The following is a 17,170-nucleotide window of genomic DNA, read 5'->3' as shown; positions in this document are numbered from 1 at the left end:
AAATGATATGTTCAGCATACAAGTTAAACAGATAAGGTGATCAAATGCAGCCTTGCTTGACAGCCTTGCTATTAGGAAACTATTTAATTTCTCCATATTCTAAACTTATGGTAGCCTCTTATCCTGACTACAGCATATGTATCTAGGTAATCAAAGGCTGTAATATGCCAATTTCTTAATTTAAAAAAATCATGATCTACCCTATCACAGGCTTTGCTATAACCTATAAGACAAAGATGGATTTTCTTATTGAATTCTTTGGAGGATACGATTATCCAACATATCTTTGCAATGTGATATTTTCCTGAACTCAACTTGGAATTCTAGCACTTGTCACACCGTATATGATAAAAACCTTTGTTGTAAAATTTTGAACCTGAATTTCCTTTCATGAGAAATTAATGCAGTGATCTTCTGGTTACTGCAATATCTGACCTTCCCTTTCATGAGAATTGGAAAGTATACTGAGTGTTTCCAATTTGTGGGTCATTGTTTTGTTTTCCTTATTTGTTGATGGATTTCAGTTAGAACTATCATTGATTTTCTGTGTGTGGCTTGAATCAGCTCTGTTGGTATTTCATCTGTTCTGAGCTATTTGATTCTTCCAAGTGTTCTGAGTTCAGTTTCTACTTTACTTCTACAGTTTGAGGTTTATCTTCATACAATTTTTTTTCCTTTCTTGATTGAATGCAGAATTCAAAATTATCTTAACAGTTTAGAAAGATGGGCCAAAACTAACAAAATGAAGTTCATTGGGGACAAATGTAAGATACTCCACTTAGGCAGAAAAAAATGAAATGCAAAGATACAGAATGGGGGATTCCTGTGTCGACAGCAATATGTGTGAAAAAGATCTTGGACTCCTCGTGGACAACAAGTTAAACATGAGCCAACAATGTCATGCAGTGGCAAAAAAGCCATTGGGATTTTGGCTTGCATAAATAGGACTATAGTGTCTAAACCCAGGGAAGTGTATTGTGTCTAGACCCAGGGAAGTCATGCTACTCCTCTATTCTGAAATACTGTGTTCAATTCTGAGCACTATAATTGAAGGGAAATGCTGGAAAGCTGGAATGTGTCTAGAGGAGAACTACTAAAATGATCAAGGGCCTGGAGAACAAGCCCTATGAGGAGTGCGTTAAAGAGATGGGCATGTTTAACCTGCAGAAGAGAAAGCTGAGAGGAGACATGATGGCCATGTCTAAATATGTGAGTTGAAGTCATAGGGAGGAGGGAGAAAACTTGTTTTCTGCTGTTCTGGAGACTAGGACATGGAACAATGGCTTCAAACTACAGGAAAGGATATTCCACCTGAACATTAGGAAGAACTTCCTAACTGTGAGAGCTGTTCAGCAGTGGGATTCTCTGCCCCAGAATGTGGCGGAGGCTTTTAAACAGAGGCTGGTCATATGGCAGGGGTGCTTTGAATGAAATTTTCCTGCTTCTGGGCAAGAGGTTGGACTGGATGGCTCATGAGGTCTCTTCCAACTCTATGATTCTATGAATGCATCAATCTTTCATCTCTTTTATATAATTGTTTGTTTCCACTGGTTTTTTAATTTCTACTTGGTCGTACAATGTGTTCCCCTGCTTGTCAAAGAGTGTCTCTACTCTTGGTTTAAATTTCGCTTTGATGTCTTAGATTTTCTGGAAGAGGTTTCTTGTCACCATCTATTATTCTGCATTAATTATTATATTAGTTCTCTTTGTCTCTGCAGACAAGTCATTGAAAGTTGCATCCAGGATTCTGACTATTTCTGTCCACTTTTACATTCCCTTCTCATGGGTGCTTAACTGCTTGAAGAGTTTCATTTGCAACTGCAGTCTATTGAAACTTCTCTTTCTTTTTGTCTACAGATAGTGTCTTTTTGCATTTCTCCCTCGTCATTCCCCTGTTCAGTCCAGAGTCCTTCTGACTCCTAGTTAATTAGGCTTAATAATGCAAATGTATTTTTACGCAGTATTTAAATTCTGCAGGAATGTTCTTCAGATTGTATTTTGGCATGATGGTTGGCTTAGTGTTCTTCTTTAGTTTTACTCTAATTTTTGATACTAGTAATTCATGGTTTGTGCCACAATCTACTTCTGGCTTTTATTTTACAATTGAGCTTCTCCATCTTCAGCTTTGAATTATGTCATCTATTTGATTGCTATGTCGGCCATCAGATCATGACCATGTATGCAGCACCTCTTTGCTTGGTTGAAGCATGACCTTGCAATGAAGAGATTGTTGGCCCTACAAAGTTCAGCCAGTTACTCTCCTGCTTCATTTCTTGATTCTAAGCCAAATTTTCTTACTATCTTTGATTCTGTTCTGTTTTCTACTTTTGTGTTCCAGTCACCTATAATAAGTCATGTTTTGATGTGTGATCAATTTCCTTCTTGACTCCAGCACAGAATCTTTCAATTTCTTCTTCCTTTGTAGTTGGAGTATAAATTTGGGGTATGATAATATTATTGGGTTTTCTCTGAAATCTTATTGATATGATTCATTCAGACTTTACATTACATCCTTTGACTGTTTCTGCTACCTGTCACAATTAATCCCTCCTCATTTCTTATATTTTCATTTCTTCAGTAAAACACTCATTTAAAATGTCTCATTCCTGTCCACTTTTGCTCTCTCATCCAAGTATTGCATTGTTTACAAGTTCCATTTCATGTTTTTTTAGGCCTAGCTTCTCCTGATTCATGCTTCTAACATTACATGTTTCTATAATATATGTTGTGCAGTTTCAGACTTCCCTTTCTCCTCAGAACATGTCAACAGTTGACTTGTGTCCACTTGCATCTTTATCCACAGAGCTGGTTGTAGTTGTCCTCTACGGTACCCCAGTAACAGATTGAGTGCCATCTGAGTGTCATTTTCCTGGCACTATCTCTTATTTCATTTTGTAGTGTCTCATCTTATGTTCTTTCCTGGTAAAAGATATTCAAAAGAAGGATTACAATCCCTCCTTATGCACAGTACTGACAAGTATTAGCTATGGTGTCACTGTCATTGTCTCTAAAAAATCCTCTGTCAGTTCCACCCACTACTACTGCTGCTGCCCAATAGCTGTTTGGAACATTTAGTCCGGCTCCTCAGCAAAAGCCTATCTGGCATAGAAGACCTTACCAAAGGTACTGCTTCTATCAGCATAGCCTCTCACTTCGGTAGCATGCAATCCCATAATCAGACATTCCCCTGCCCCCTGCCAGTATGGCTTTGTTTCCTGTAAAATACTTTTTAAAGGTAGTTATGTATATATAGCATTTTAAATTCTATAATTTTAAAATGCTATAATTTTCCTTTATATTAATTTTATCTACTGGGATAAATAATTCATAGATCAGTTAGGAAAAGAGGTAAGATGTCAGCTTTTTCTATTCCCTATTTTTCTCTGTGATTAATTTGACAGCAAATAAGAACTTGCAGTTCTGGGAGCTATAATCTTTCCAGAGTTTTGAATCCTTCCTTCTTTCATTCTGACTCCATGTCTCCCTTCTGACTGCACAGCTGCAGCCAACTCTGTGAACTGGAGAAAATGAGGTTCAGAGACCAGATGTTTGGGGGGAGGGAAAAGGAAACAAACTGAGTTGTTCTGTGGTTTAGATTAAAATCAAGTGGAGAGTGGACCTTTCGGAGACATAAAGTTCATCTAGTGTTAAAGGTGAGCATATGCAAATCACCAGGGTTCATTTTGTGAGTGAATGAAATCTTAACATCAGTATCGCCTCTACCTTATCATGTATGACTCCAAGGCATTCTTATGAGCACAGCATCAGTTTATTTGGAGAGCTAAATCTTGATTTCATTCAAGCTTTGTTTGTAACAGCTTTTCATGAAATTCTAAAAAAGCATTAAATGCTATAGTGTGTTTCTGCATACATACACATGTATTTGTTTACCTATGTGTATAGTGTTGTTCTCTAAACACATTGACACCTCTCTGTTTATATTTTTAAAAAGACCCAGTCTGTCTGAGCCAAAATAGGTTCAAGCCGCAAGCTGAATGAGAACTAGAAAAAATAGAGTCAGTAGGATGGGCTGATGCCTCTCAACCACCTGCTAAATTGAGTCAGTGGAAATGATGACATTTGAGGGAGTGGGCTTTTGGATACAGGAAGCATCTAAATGGAAACAGCATATTTTTCATGAGCTTTTGCAGGCTGTGTGGATTTGCTTTGTTGTCTGTATTGTCACTGGAAAGGAACTTTAGTGCTGGACACTGAACACCAGTACTAGCCATTTGGAGTGATGTTGCTAGGTTGGCACATGGACCACCACACTAATCTGTGCCCTTATGTGCAATTTTGTGTGCCATCTTGTTATGTCCAGGCAACAATACACACAGCATGGAGACAGTCTAATGGTAGCAAGTCCAGGCTCAATGATCAGGAATTTTTTACATTTGAGTTTTGATATTTATGTGGATTGATTTTATTGGGAATAAGAGTGTAGAATTTTTGTGGTGTGTACAGTTACACTATCCCTTTGACAACAGCTTGATAGAGCTTCGAAGCAGACTACATACAGGGCTAAGATGGGGAACATGAGATGTTCCAGATTTGGGATTGTAGGTCCCATCAGTTTTAGTTTACACAGGCAACGCTGATGAGTAGTTTTAGCCCATCCACATCTAGAAATCTTTCATTCCTCATCTCTAATGTGAAATTTCTATAGGAGCGTGTGATGTCTAGCCCATAGGAAGATTTTGTTCTGTGTGGTTTTGTTGACATTTTGCTGATGCTCTTCATAAATGGCTTAAACCTCTATAATAGCCTTGTCTAACTGCCTTCTAGATATTTTGGGCTTCAGCTCCCATCAACTGCAACTAAAACAACTAGTGGTGAGGAGTTGTGGGAATAAAGGTCCCAAATATCTTAAGAACATTTGATTAGGAAACAGCAGGTGCTCTACATATGTGTGTTGGAGTTTTGTGTACATAAACATAGAGGTATGGCAGTGGTTTCATTGTCATGGTCTGAAATTTTCTAAGTGGGTATTTTAACCCCCATGTCCTGAAGACCTTGACCAAAACTCAAATCACTACACAATGCTGACTCCCATGTATGTTTCTATTATCTTTTACAGAGTTGCACCTTTTAAACTGGGTTTAAATCATGTACATAACCCATTATTTTATCCAGTCAAGGGCTTCATACCTTCAAAGGTCAGAGTTTGTTTATCAGAGACAAGCGTGGATAGAGCCATGCACATATTTATTTATTTATTTATTTATTTAGGGCTTTTATATCCCATCCTTTCTCAACCTCCACAGAGGGACTCAGGATGGCTAACAAAGTGGCACCCCATGGCGCCCATATCAAAACATAAATATACAATTAACAGCAATATAATAACAACAACAATATAAAACAGTATAAATAGTATAAAACCATATAAACAATATAAAAACAATATAAAAAAGACAACAAATAGTCAGTGGTCACCGATTTAAATCATTATCCAAGGGCAGTCCATCAGTTCTAAATAAGTCAACACGTCAGTAGGTCAGCCTATTCTCCATAAACAGGATTTTACTTGTTTCCGGAAGGTCAAGAGGGATGCAGCAGATCTAATTTCACTCGGGAGGGAGTTCCATAGCCAGAGGGCCACCACAGAAAAGGCCCTGTCCCTTGTCCCCACCAGACACGATTGTGACAATGGGGGGACAATGAGCAGGGTCTCCTCATACATCCTCATACATCCTCTACCACACATATCTACTTCCTTCTCTTTCTTTATCTGTCTGGCCCCCTTCTTCCTTCTTCTGCCATGGATTTTCCGTCTTCTTCTTCTTCTCTCTCTATGGCTCCTTTCCCCCGGCTGGTGACTTCCATATCAGTGTGGTTCCAACCTGGGGTTTAGTCTAGATTTTAAAGGATGCTAAATGCTATCAGCAAAATAGGATCAGTACAATAGGCCTGCTTATTATTTGGGTCTCTTTAACATGGTTTCAGTTAATTGAGAATAGCTTTGAATACCATGTAGTCCTGTTGGAGGATTATAATGTTGCCTAGATCTCCAGTGTGATTCTATGGTCCACGTCCACCAGAGGTTCTGCCAGAAGCTGACCATAGCAACTGGAGGTCTGGAGAGAACAATTTTCTAAAAATCACTAGATCCTTCGGTATGATCTATGTTATGCTTCGCTCAGAAGCCCAAGCCATATATAATTTCAGATAAGAAAAGTAGGGTTCCAGATTACACAAAAATCATATTACATAAAGGATCCTGGAATGGATCCCTGTATAATATGCAGGCTCACTGTACTTTTGAAAAGTCTTAGTATTTGGATGAAAACCCAGAGCAGATTCCCAGGATGGTTCCCACAGACATGCAATCCATCAGTGCCTCTTGCTCTCAAGTGCTGATGGAGAAGACAAGATCATCCTTAACCAGAGTTTTGAATCTGTGGAGGGTATTTCAAAGCAATCTTAGATTTTCAGGCTGCCCACTCCTGTTTGCGTGAATGTGCTTACTTTTAGCACAGTGACATCTTGGCTTTCTCTTCAACTCTTTTGCTTTTCAGAGCACAAGTGTGAATGTGATGTTGAGTGCTTTTTGCTTTGCAGCCCTCATTGCATTTATTCATAGAGCATCTCAGCAAGAAACAGTGTGCTGAGAATGTTTCTCTAGGATTTTATCCAAGAGGAATTCCCTTAGGTTAAGATTGCTGGGTCAAATTTGCAGAAATAAAGGGGCATCTTGGAAATGTGGAAAGTCATAAAGCTGGGGCACTTGATGGAGGGGGCAGAGTAATCTCTGGGGTTTGTGGCACAAGGCCCTCTTAATAGCAAAGAATGCCCACTGGGTATTCATACTTTCGAACTTCAAAGGAGCAGAAGTGTGGATATCAGGCTAATCCATCAGATATATTTACGGCAAAGATTTTCATCATTATGCAGCATCTCAGCAGAGGGGGCATTTGAGCTTGGCTTGCAGTACCCAAGCTGGCAGATTCAGCAATCATGTCAATTTGATATGAAATTCCCTCTATAGCAACGTTGTCTGTGATGTCACTGGAAGGCACATGGGTCCCAACAGATTAAGGGGGGAAACTGTTTCAGTAAACGGCATTGCACATTTAATTCTTCCCTCGTTTCTCTCATCTTTCCCTTGCAAATACAGAATAATTAGTAACCATGACGACAGAGACGGGTCCAGATTCGGAGGTGAAAAATGCCCAGGAGGAAACTTCCCAGCAGCAACTGGAGGCAGCAGCAAGTGGGCCAAACACACTGACCAGCTCAACACCTACCGCAAACAGTCAGGAAGCTGAAGCTAATGAGAAACCGGGAGCCCAGGGTGACTCCAAACATGCCGAGAGGGTGAGTTGAGTCAACTACTAAGAATGCTATCACTATGGCTGAGCTCTGATACAGCCCATATGAAGTAATAAAGAAGAGCATGTTTATGATTGATTGCATTGTAAATGAAACTTCAATATGCCACAATCAAATTGAACATACACAGTCCAGTTATTGCATTCAGAAGCAGGGAGAATGATTGACTTTCTCCACAGTTGTAAGGGTAGCTGCTAAAGCCAAAAGCTCGCTTGGATAAATCTTAGAGTGAATTAGGCAGAAGGCACATGGAAACACAGATGAAAGCAAGCACAACATGACAAAGGATATGGGTTTCATAGAATCATAGAATCATAGAATCATAGAGTTGGAAGAGACCTCATGGGCCATCCAGTCCAACCCCCTGCCAAGAAGCAGGAATATTGCATTCAAATCACCCCTGACAAATGGCCATCCAGCCTCTGCTTAAAAGCTTCCAAAGAAGGAGCCTCCACCACACTCCGTGGCAGAGAGTTCCACTGCTGAACGGCTCTCACAGTCAGGAAGTTCTTCCTAATGTTCAGATGGAATCTCCTCTCTTGTAGTTTGAAGCCATTGTTCCGCGTCCTAGTCTCCAAGGAAGCAGAAAACAAGCTTGCTCCCTCCTCCCTGTGGCTTCCTCTCACATATTTATACATGGCTATCATATCTCCTCTCAGCCTTCTCTTCTTCAGGCTAAACATGCCCAGTTCCCTAAGCCGCTCCTCATAGGGCTTGTTCTCCAGACCCTTGATCATTTTAGTCGCCCTCCTCTGGACACTTTCCAGCTTGTCAACATCTCTCTTGAATTGTGGTGCCCAGAATTGGACACAATATTCCAGATGTGGTCTAACCAAAGCAGAATAGAGGGGTAGCATTACTTCCTTAGATCTAGACACTATGCTTCTATTGATGCAGGCCAAAATCCCATTGGCTTTTTTTGCCGCCACATCACATTGTTGGCTCATGTTTAACTTGTTGTCCATGAGGACTCCAAGATCTTTTTCACACGTACTGCTCTCGAGCCAGGCGTCCCCCATTCTGTATCTTTGCATTTCATTTTTTTCTGCCAAAGTGGAGTATCTTGCATTTGTCACTGTTGAACTTCATTTTGTTAGTTTTGGCCCATCTCTCTAATCTGTCAAGATCGTTTTGAATTCTGCTCCTATCCTCTGGACTATTGGCTCTCCCTCCCAATTTGGTGTCGTCTGCAAACTTGATGATCATGCCTTCTAGCCCTTCATCTAAGTCATTAATAAAGATGTTGAACAGGACCGGGCCCAGGACGGAACCCTGCGGCACTCCGCTCGTCACTTCTTTCCAAGATGAGTGACGTCTTGGTTTAAATTGATGATGAAATTGATAAACCTTTTTCATTACTAAAAGTCAGTGTTCATCCCACAGAGGATATCCTGAAATCTTCAGGAGAGGTCCTTCTTTCACTTTTATTACCTTCACAGGTATAATGAATGGAGATGTGGAAAGGGGCCTTCCCAGCAGATACCCCAAGGCTTTGCAATTCCCTTTTTAGTTAGGCTAGAATGAGTCCTCTTCTTTCTGGCTTCTGTTGGCAAGTAAAGGCCTAAAAATATCCAACATCCATTTGAGAACTGAAGGGTTTTAAGGGAAGCACTGTAATGTTTAAATTGTACTGTTACTAACTGTTTATTAAACATTTTAAAAGTGCATTTTAAATTGGTTTTATTGTTAATAGTTTAATTCTGTTTTAACACTGAACTTTTGCATTTTAATTATGTAGCATTTTTTTAAAAAAACTTTGTTACAATGAGTGCTAGTTTAGAGGAAAAGACGGGTTATAAATAAAGAAAACAAGAATAGCAACAAGTCTGCATACTTCTGCCATCTGTGGGAAGAATTCATCTGCTGGAGAGAATAGCAAGCTTAAATTCAGATTTTTAATTATTTTATTTGTTTTGTAATGGAACTTCTAATATCTGTTTGCCTAAAATGTTCCTGTTGGCTAATGGCATTAAATTATTGAAATCTGAAGTCCTGCCCTACATTTTGTCAGCCCTGGAGCCTATTGCATTTGGGTTACCAACAAGTTACCAACTCTAGGTGTAACTGTTCCCAGATCTGCTGCAGAAAAGCCCAATACAGAAAGTGGGTATGTTCCATCAGTAAACAGAAATGCTGGACCACTCTAACAACCACCATGTCATTGTGAGACTACACAGAGAAGCCATTGAAATCCACAAGCATGTAGACAATTTCAACAGAAAGGAGGAAACCTACAACAACCCAGAAACAGATCTTTTTTTTTAAAAAAAAAATCCCTTTATTTTGCTATAACTCACAGAGCAATATGACCAACTGCTGTACATATCTGGAAATTCTGGGAAGTGCAACTTAAAAGGGTAATGGTAACTCTTTGCCAAAGCAAGACACTCCTGGTTGAGCAGTTATTATGACTAGTCTGATCGTTATTATGACTAGCTGACAAAAAGGCTAGAGGTGAGGCTTAGTGTCATCCAGATTTGCAATGTCACATTGGAATGTCTGTTTGTGAATAGTAAAGAGAAGTCCTCTAGTCCTCTGATAAGCTTGAGTCCTCAAGGGAAGAAAATGAGAGATCTTTCTCAAAGAAATCCTCAGACCACGATTATCATCATCAGGAGGAACACGTGCCATGGGAGGGTTGCAGTTTGTTTTCTGTTACACATGGCTGAGCAGCCTGCGGCTCTGTCTTGTTTCTGTTTGGAAAGATGCACGAGGCTGTATTGGAAGTCTCAGTGTGATGGAGAATCAATATGGAGCTTGTTTTGCCAAGGGTATATTTTTGACCTTGTCCATCTGCCACAAAGACATTTAGTTCTCCTTTAAACATCACATCTATGTAGGATCATTGTTTACCCCCTAAAATATAATGAAGTACACAACGTAATTGGGTAGCATAACATTCAGAAATTGTTCCAAATCTGAAAGCCATTCTCCTTCCTTTCCTCTTTAAGAAGGCTTCATTAGTAGGTGGAGAGGGAATTCTTGCATCTCATTCAATTGAATGCAGAGCTAATGAATTCATAGCTAAAACAGTTATATAAATAGAGTAGCCGAAAGAGTATTATTTTGCAGGGGAGAAAACATGGCAGACCAATCTCTTGGCCTGGATAGAACTAAGAGGCCAAAGGATAAAATGAAAACAAATCTATTATGTTATTTGCCGTCCAATCCCCATGCAAAAAAAGCTAATGTCTAAAAAGCTCTGTAGATTGAGGCAGGGAAGAGATAAACAACCTTTGTTCCTTTCAGATGTCATGTATTTTGCCAAACATTTTTTCTTCTGCCAAAAGTCATCTCCATCTGATATGCATGGAAATTATCTGGACTGATTCTGGGCCATCTGAGAACACTTCTCATTTGACCAAATATAGAGCAGCCACTTGATTTACTGGGGGAAAAAACAGCAAAAGGCAACTTACAATTACCTAGAGGTCACTGAACAGCTGCTCTTGGTCAAGAGATGCGGCTGCTTAAGTCACCTTAACCTACTATTCGAAGTGTGTTTCCATTAAAATCAGCAAAATGTACTTCTGAGTAAATATTTAGAACTGGGAGATATCAGACGTGAGATTTTAAGCATTCTTTAAATCTCCATATGATGTCATCTTCCATCTTCTTTGAACATTAGAAATCTTATCTCAGGATGCCACTAAGTCTATATCAGGCTCCCCATGTCCTGGAGTGCATTCTAGCACAAAGCAAAGCATTATATTTCTAAAACCCTTTTGTCTTTTTTGTTTTCTGTTTACTGTATCTCAGTGATTGTGGGAAATCATTAGTTAATCAATGGATCCAAATTTTAGATGGTTCCACTTGCCTACATGATGTAATTACAGTGGGCACTTGGTATCCACTGGTTCTGGATCCGTTAATTTAACAAATTAAATGGATCCAGAAAATGCAGAACTAGTAAAGAAACAAATTAAACTGAGATCTAGTACAATCATACCAAAAGCAACCTATCAGCACCCACTTTGCAAGGCCTAGAAATGTGCATCCTCATTATGCCTATTATGTGTATATTTAATTTAAAATAATATTAATTAAACTTAGAAAGTCAGCTTTTTTGAACTTTTGTAATATGCAGCTTGTAAAAGCAATCAGTCCTTCTAGAGCAGGGTTAAGAGATCTATGGCACTTTGAGATGCTGCTAGATTTCATTCAATATTTCAATTGTCTGTGGTGGTTGGGGTTGATGGGATGGAATTCAGAATTTGACAGGCTGCAAATCATGCAATCAGCTGTGTGGGCAGCACTGATTTTGTTGGGTTGTTGTAGGTATTTCGGGCTGTATGGCCATGTTCTAGAAGCATTCTCTCCTGATGTTTCACCTGCACCTATGGCAGGCATACTCATATGTTGTGAGGTCTGTTGGACACTAGGAAATTGGGGTTTATATATCTGTGGAATGTCCAGGGTGGGAGAAAGAGCTCGTGTCTGTTGGAGCTAGGTGCGAATGTTTCAATTGGCCACCTTGATTAGCATTTAATGACCTGACGGTTTATAGGTGTGGCTTGTTAGTGCCTGGGGGAATCCTTTTTTGAGAAGTGATTAGCTGTCCCTGATTGCTTTTTTGTCTGGAGTTCCCCTGTATTTGAGCATTGTTCTTTATTTACTGTTATAATTTTGGAGGTGTTTTTAGTACTGGTAGCCTGATTTTGTTCATTTTCATGGTTTCTTCCTTTATGTTGAAATTGTCCACATGCTTGCATATTTCAATGTCTTCTCTCTGTAGCCTGACATGGTAGTTGTTAGTGTGGTCCAGCATTTCTGTGTTCTCAGATAATATGCTATGTCCAGGTTGGTTCATCAGGTGTTCTGCTATGGCTGACTTCTCTGGCTGAAGTAGTCTGCAGTGCCTTTCGTGTTCCTTAATTCATATTTGGGAGCTGTAATTGGTGGTGCCAATGTAGACTTGTCCACAGCTGCATGGAATATGGTAGACTCCTGCAGAGGTGAGAGGATCCCTCTTGTCCTTTGCTGAGTGTAGCATTTGTTGGATTTTCTTGGTGGGTCTGTAGGTAGTTTGTATGTTGTGTTTCCTCATCAGCTTCCCTATGCGGTTAGTGGTTCCCTTGATGTATGGCAAGAACACTTTTCCTCTGGGTGGATCTTTGCTTTGCTCTTGTAACTTGTTCGGTCTTGCAGCTCTTCCGATGTCTGTGGTGGTTTTGTTATTTTATTGGCTATTTATTTAGTTTTATGATTATATACTTCTTATTATATATATTATATATTATATACGTGGAACAATGGCTTCAAACTACAAGAAAGGAGATTCCACCTGAACATTAGGAAGAACTTCCTGACTGTGAGAGCTGTTCAGAAGTGGAACTCTCTGCCCTGGAGTGTGATGGAGGCTCCTTCTTTGGAAGCTTTTAAACAGGCTGGATGGCCATCTGTCAGGGGTGATTTGAATGCAATATTCCTGCTTCTTGGCAGGGGGTTGGACTGGATGGCCCATGAGGTCTCTTCCAACTCTTTGATTCTATGATTCTTGAGCAATATTTTCAATAAGCAAATAGTAAATATTAATAAAGCAATTTTTCAGGTCACTCTTGCTATCATAAAATGGAAGATGACATTTCTTTTCTTCATCATCATAGACTATGAATAGATTATATTTTGGGACTCCAAATGTTTGCAAGTGTGCACGTTTAGAGGACAAGAAGCAATATCAGGGCATGGTTGAGTCATAGCCAGGATTTCAAGGGCCAAGAACCAAACCAGACTGCTAAATAGGATCATTGTCCATGAGCCAGACACAAGGTCAGAGGCAGAGAAATGTTCAGAACAGAGCTAAGATAGAACTACTGATAAGAAATAGGAAGAACAATCTCCATGAAACATGATCAGAATGCGGATCCTCTCTGATGAATGGCAAAGGTGGTATGACCAAGAAGGCAGCAACATCATAGTGCAGACAAGTTCATTTAATACTCACAAAGGTTCTTGAACTTGGAGGGAGGCATATTTTCTTCTACGCAAGCTGTCAAGGAAGAAGAATCAAGGTGAGTCCACTATTAACAAAGTGGAAAGGTGCCTGTAAGATAAAAAGTAGAGACAGAAGAGCAGAGTGCTTTTTTTTACTTTGCAGGTTCCTTGCCCAGTACAAAACAGCAAAATGCCACAGAGTTCTGGATAATGAGCCAGAGGCTGTTTATTGGGTTGAAGTGCCTGCCTCTAGTTTAACCAAATCAGCAACACCAACAAGTTCTTAACATGGTTAAAAGACTGCACACAAGAGACAGACACATTACTGTCAACCTGGCATAAGCCCTCTCTTTGTAAAAAATTAGGTTAATGTACAATGCTGTTTTTCACAACAGGAGTGTCTGAGATGACATCTTGCTTCCAGGTGGGATGGTCACTTACAGTGTGAACCCATTACCCATGGAACTGGGACCTGTGCCTTTATCTGCTCCCGTGTGACAAAATATATCATCTCTAGGCTTTTTCTAGGTCCTCCAGGCATTTCTGTGATATGCTTCTGTCAGAAGCTACCCTAGAGTCATGCTGGCAAATTCTTAGAGACAATACATTTCGGGGAATATTCTAGGTCTTCCAGCATATCTTTATGGTAACTTCTATTGGAAGTTATTTCTTTTAATTGGGTTTCCTATTATTTACTGTTTCCATAATAAGTTCAAGAGTGTATGGGGATCATATTGTATAGTTAAAACTAGTGGCATGGAATTCTCATGGCCAGTTGACATTTGTTCGCTCTGTGAGTTGTCTGTTTCAGTTGTTGTACCATTTATAATCTTTTGGGCAACTCTCATCAAGAAATGAAAAAATGAAAAAAAAAGAATGACAATCCAATAAAGAGCAGAGAAGACTGCCAAAGTCTGTTACAGAAGAAAAAAAAAGAACATCCATCCCCTTTAAAAGTCCCATATGTCATCCATGCCCTCTTCTGTCTGTAGGGGTTTTTTATGAGGTTAAATTTACAACATCTTATCCACTATCTTTTCTGAAAATGTGCCCTTTTTTCAAACCCTAATAATTGTTTGATAGCATTTCTTCGATTCACTTGGTGCATTCTAGCATGTTTGCATTTCTCTGCACATTGGATGTGTGCTCTTTTTTCTATGCGCACTTGATTGGACATGTCTGCAGTTGTCTGGTAATGTTCATATTTTGGAACCCAGGTCCTTCTAGTTCCTGTCTGGGCAAGGGAGAAGTCTGCACAAAATGTCACCATAGATTCTTTGGACATCTATGCTAGCCACCATGAAGGTTTACTAAGTCTTCATTCATTGGAACATCACCAGTAGGTTGATATCTGAGTAAGGTTCACATGATGCCTTTAGAGAAAATGATTCATGGTCCATCTGCTTATTGATTGAGATGGGCTCTTTTGCCAGGAGCACTGAATGAGGCTTTGGGTGAGTCAAAGGGTAGTCTGGCATTGTTAAAACCAAGCCCCTGCCAACCCCCTTTCCCCCTTGGGTTCTTCTGTGTCAGGCATGCCTTTATTGCTGTAATGGATTAGAATTACAACAAGAATCCATTATGATCATACTACTGAATGCTGGATCAATGTCCAGAATGCCACTAATGGGAAGGATCTTGCTATTCTCGCTACTGTGTGGGCTGCAGCATTGTGTTTATTGCAGAGCTTTGCTTTTCCTCTGAGAGACTTCACAGCAGTCAGTTTGGGAGAGTGCCAAGCTATTGGCATTTCATAGAGTTCTGATGGCGCATCTTAACAAGAATCAATGTGCCCTCAGGAGATCATTGTGTCTATGTGGGATTTCATTCCTTGCTTCTCCCAACTGCCCGTCATCCTATTCACTTGAAGCATTCAGATAAAACATTGTTAGGCAATGATTTAATATTAATGTTTGGAATAGTTTGTAGTGCTGGCAAAGGAAGTTTAGGAGATGTAACTGAAAAGATAACTTTCCCAAACTACAGCATATCCTCTAGCAGTTACAGATGAAATTCAGGACATCTGCGGCAAGATAGCAAAAAATTATTTTGAGGAAGGACACATAAGTGAGGAGAGGCTGCAGCAGTTCGTTTTTGACTGAATCTACGGCCAAGGGCAGGATTTTGTCCCTTCCTTGCTCTCCCCTTACTGAGTAGAACACATTTTTTTAAAAAAATTGAATTCAGTGTGCAGCAATTGAGGTAAACTGAGGACAAGAGGAAAAGTGGGAAGGGGAGAGAGAAATGAGGATACTTTAAAAGAAACTAAATGGCGAAATGACAAGTGGTCATTGGGACTCCCTGACAACTTTTGACAGAGGGTATTGCTAGAGCCTCAAGTTAGAGTAACATTTATATATTCTACATCAATGAGTAAACATGAGACAGGGAAGAATAAATATGCTATATTAAAGAAATATAATATTGAGTGTACTTACATTTTGGGGAAAATTGAATATATTTACCTTTTTTTGCATTTTGATTTTTTTCCCTCCTAGTTGTTTCCATAGCAGGTGTGTTTTATAGGATACCAAAACCTCATAGCCCTGAGCACTGGAGAGCAAATGGTAATTCCATCCTCCAGAGTTTGTGGAAGCATTGCAATGTCTGGAAGGATGGGATAGCATCTGTAATGCCAACTAGGTTAAGATTGTTGGGGGAGGCCCTGCTCTCGATTCCGCCCCCCTCGCAGGCACGACAGGTGGGGATGAGAGACAGGGCCTTCTCAGTGGTGGCCCTTCATCTGTGGAACTCTCTCCCCAAGGAAATTGGGTCAGCCCCCTCTTTCCTGACCTTCAGGAAAAAGCTTAAGACATGGTTGTGGGGCCAAGCATTCGAGCAGTAATTGTAGCAATGCAATAATAATGAAATAATGTGATTGACAAATGGACAGGCCTAGAACTACAATTTAAATTTGCATGATTTTAACAGTTGTTTTAATAACTTATATTTTAATTATTTGGATTTTGATGTATTTGTTTATTTTTGGATTTATATGTGTTGGCATTGAATCGTTGCCTGTTGTAAGGCTGCCCTAAGGGGTGAGAAGGGTGAGGGGTAAAAATGTGGAAATAAATAAATAAATAAAATATCTAACTAAGCATCAGCAGCCCTGATTAGTACTTAGATGGGAGAACAGGTGCTGTATACTATATTTAATGGGAAGTAAATGACAAAACTACTTTTGGATATTCCTTGCTTAAGAAACCCCTACGAAATCGATGGGGTTGCAATATATCGACAGGCAACTTGAAGGCACATCTACACATAATGCCAAATATCAGTTTTGTAAAGACTTCCAGCAAATATAGCAGAAATGTGCAGGAAAGAAAAATAGTCTCCTCATCCCATTTTTCTTGGCATATTACAGGCTGTGGACATGGATGAAAAGGACTACAGTGAAGCAGATGGGGTATCTGAGAAAACCACTCCCAGTAAGACCCAGAAATCACCTCAGAAGGTCACCAAGAAACTCAAGAGTGCCATCTGCAGAGTGACCCTCCTTGATGCCTCAGAATATGAGTGTGAAGTGGAGGTAAGTCAGGGATGTAGTGATTGGCATTTAAAATCCATTAATATGTTTATGTGGAATGTATGCTGCACGGGACCACAGACCTTCAGTGCCCTTCCACATGAAAAGCGTTCACCAAACCTCTTGTTTTTAAAATGTCAATAATCAGTGGGTTAAATCAATTAATGGTTTCTGCTCTGTCAAAAACACATATATGTGTGTACTTAGTTCTCCATAAAGATGCACATGGAAAGTAGAAGTGAATGACTCACATGTTTCTAAGCGTGGGCTGCCTGCTATTTGTGCATTATGGAGAAAATGAAGCATAGGAAATGTGTGTGTGTGTGTGTGTGTCAGAGAAAAAGAAAGAGTGAGAATTTATGTAACTTTTAT

The 17,170-nt window shown here is 39.7% G+C and overlaps 1 protein-coding gene across 19 annotated transcripts in view; it reads left to right on the top strand.

Annotated features, from left to right (window-relative positions):
- EPB41L1 (erythrocyte membrane protein band 4.1 like 1) overlaps positions 1-17,170 on the top strand; it is a 229,573-nt gene that overhangs the window by 145,034 nt on the left and 67,369 nt on the right. For all 19 annotated transcript variants that reach the window (XM_060772294.2, XM_060772296.2, XM_060772295.2 and 16 more), the window contains 2 exons: positions 7,118-7,317; positions 16,637-16,801. In XM_060772294.2, the coding sequence (XP_060628277.2) occupies positions 7,132-7,317; positions 16,637-16,801 (351 nt within the window). In that variant the 5' untranslated portion in view covers positions 7,118-7,131. The remainder of the gene's footprint in view (positions 1-7,117; positions 7,318-16,636; positions 16,802-17,170) is intronic.

The sequence above is a fragment of the Anolis sagrei genome, chromosome 4 (genome assembly GCF_037176765.1).
Source record: "Anolis sagrei isolate rAnoSag1 chromosome 4, rAnoSag1.mat, whole genome shotgun sequence".
Classification (NCBI taxonomy): Eukaryota; Metazoa; Chordata; class Lepidosauria; order Squamata; family Dactyloidae; genus Anolis; species Anolis sagrei.
The sequence above is the reverse complement of the archived record's forward strand: the minus strand, read 5'-3'. Positions and strand labels throughout refer to the sequence as shown.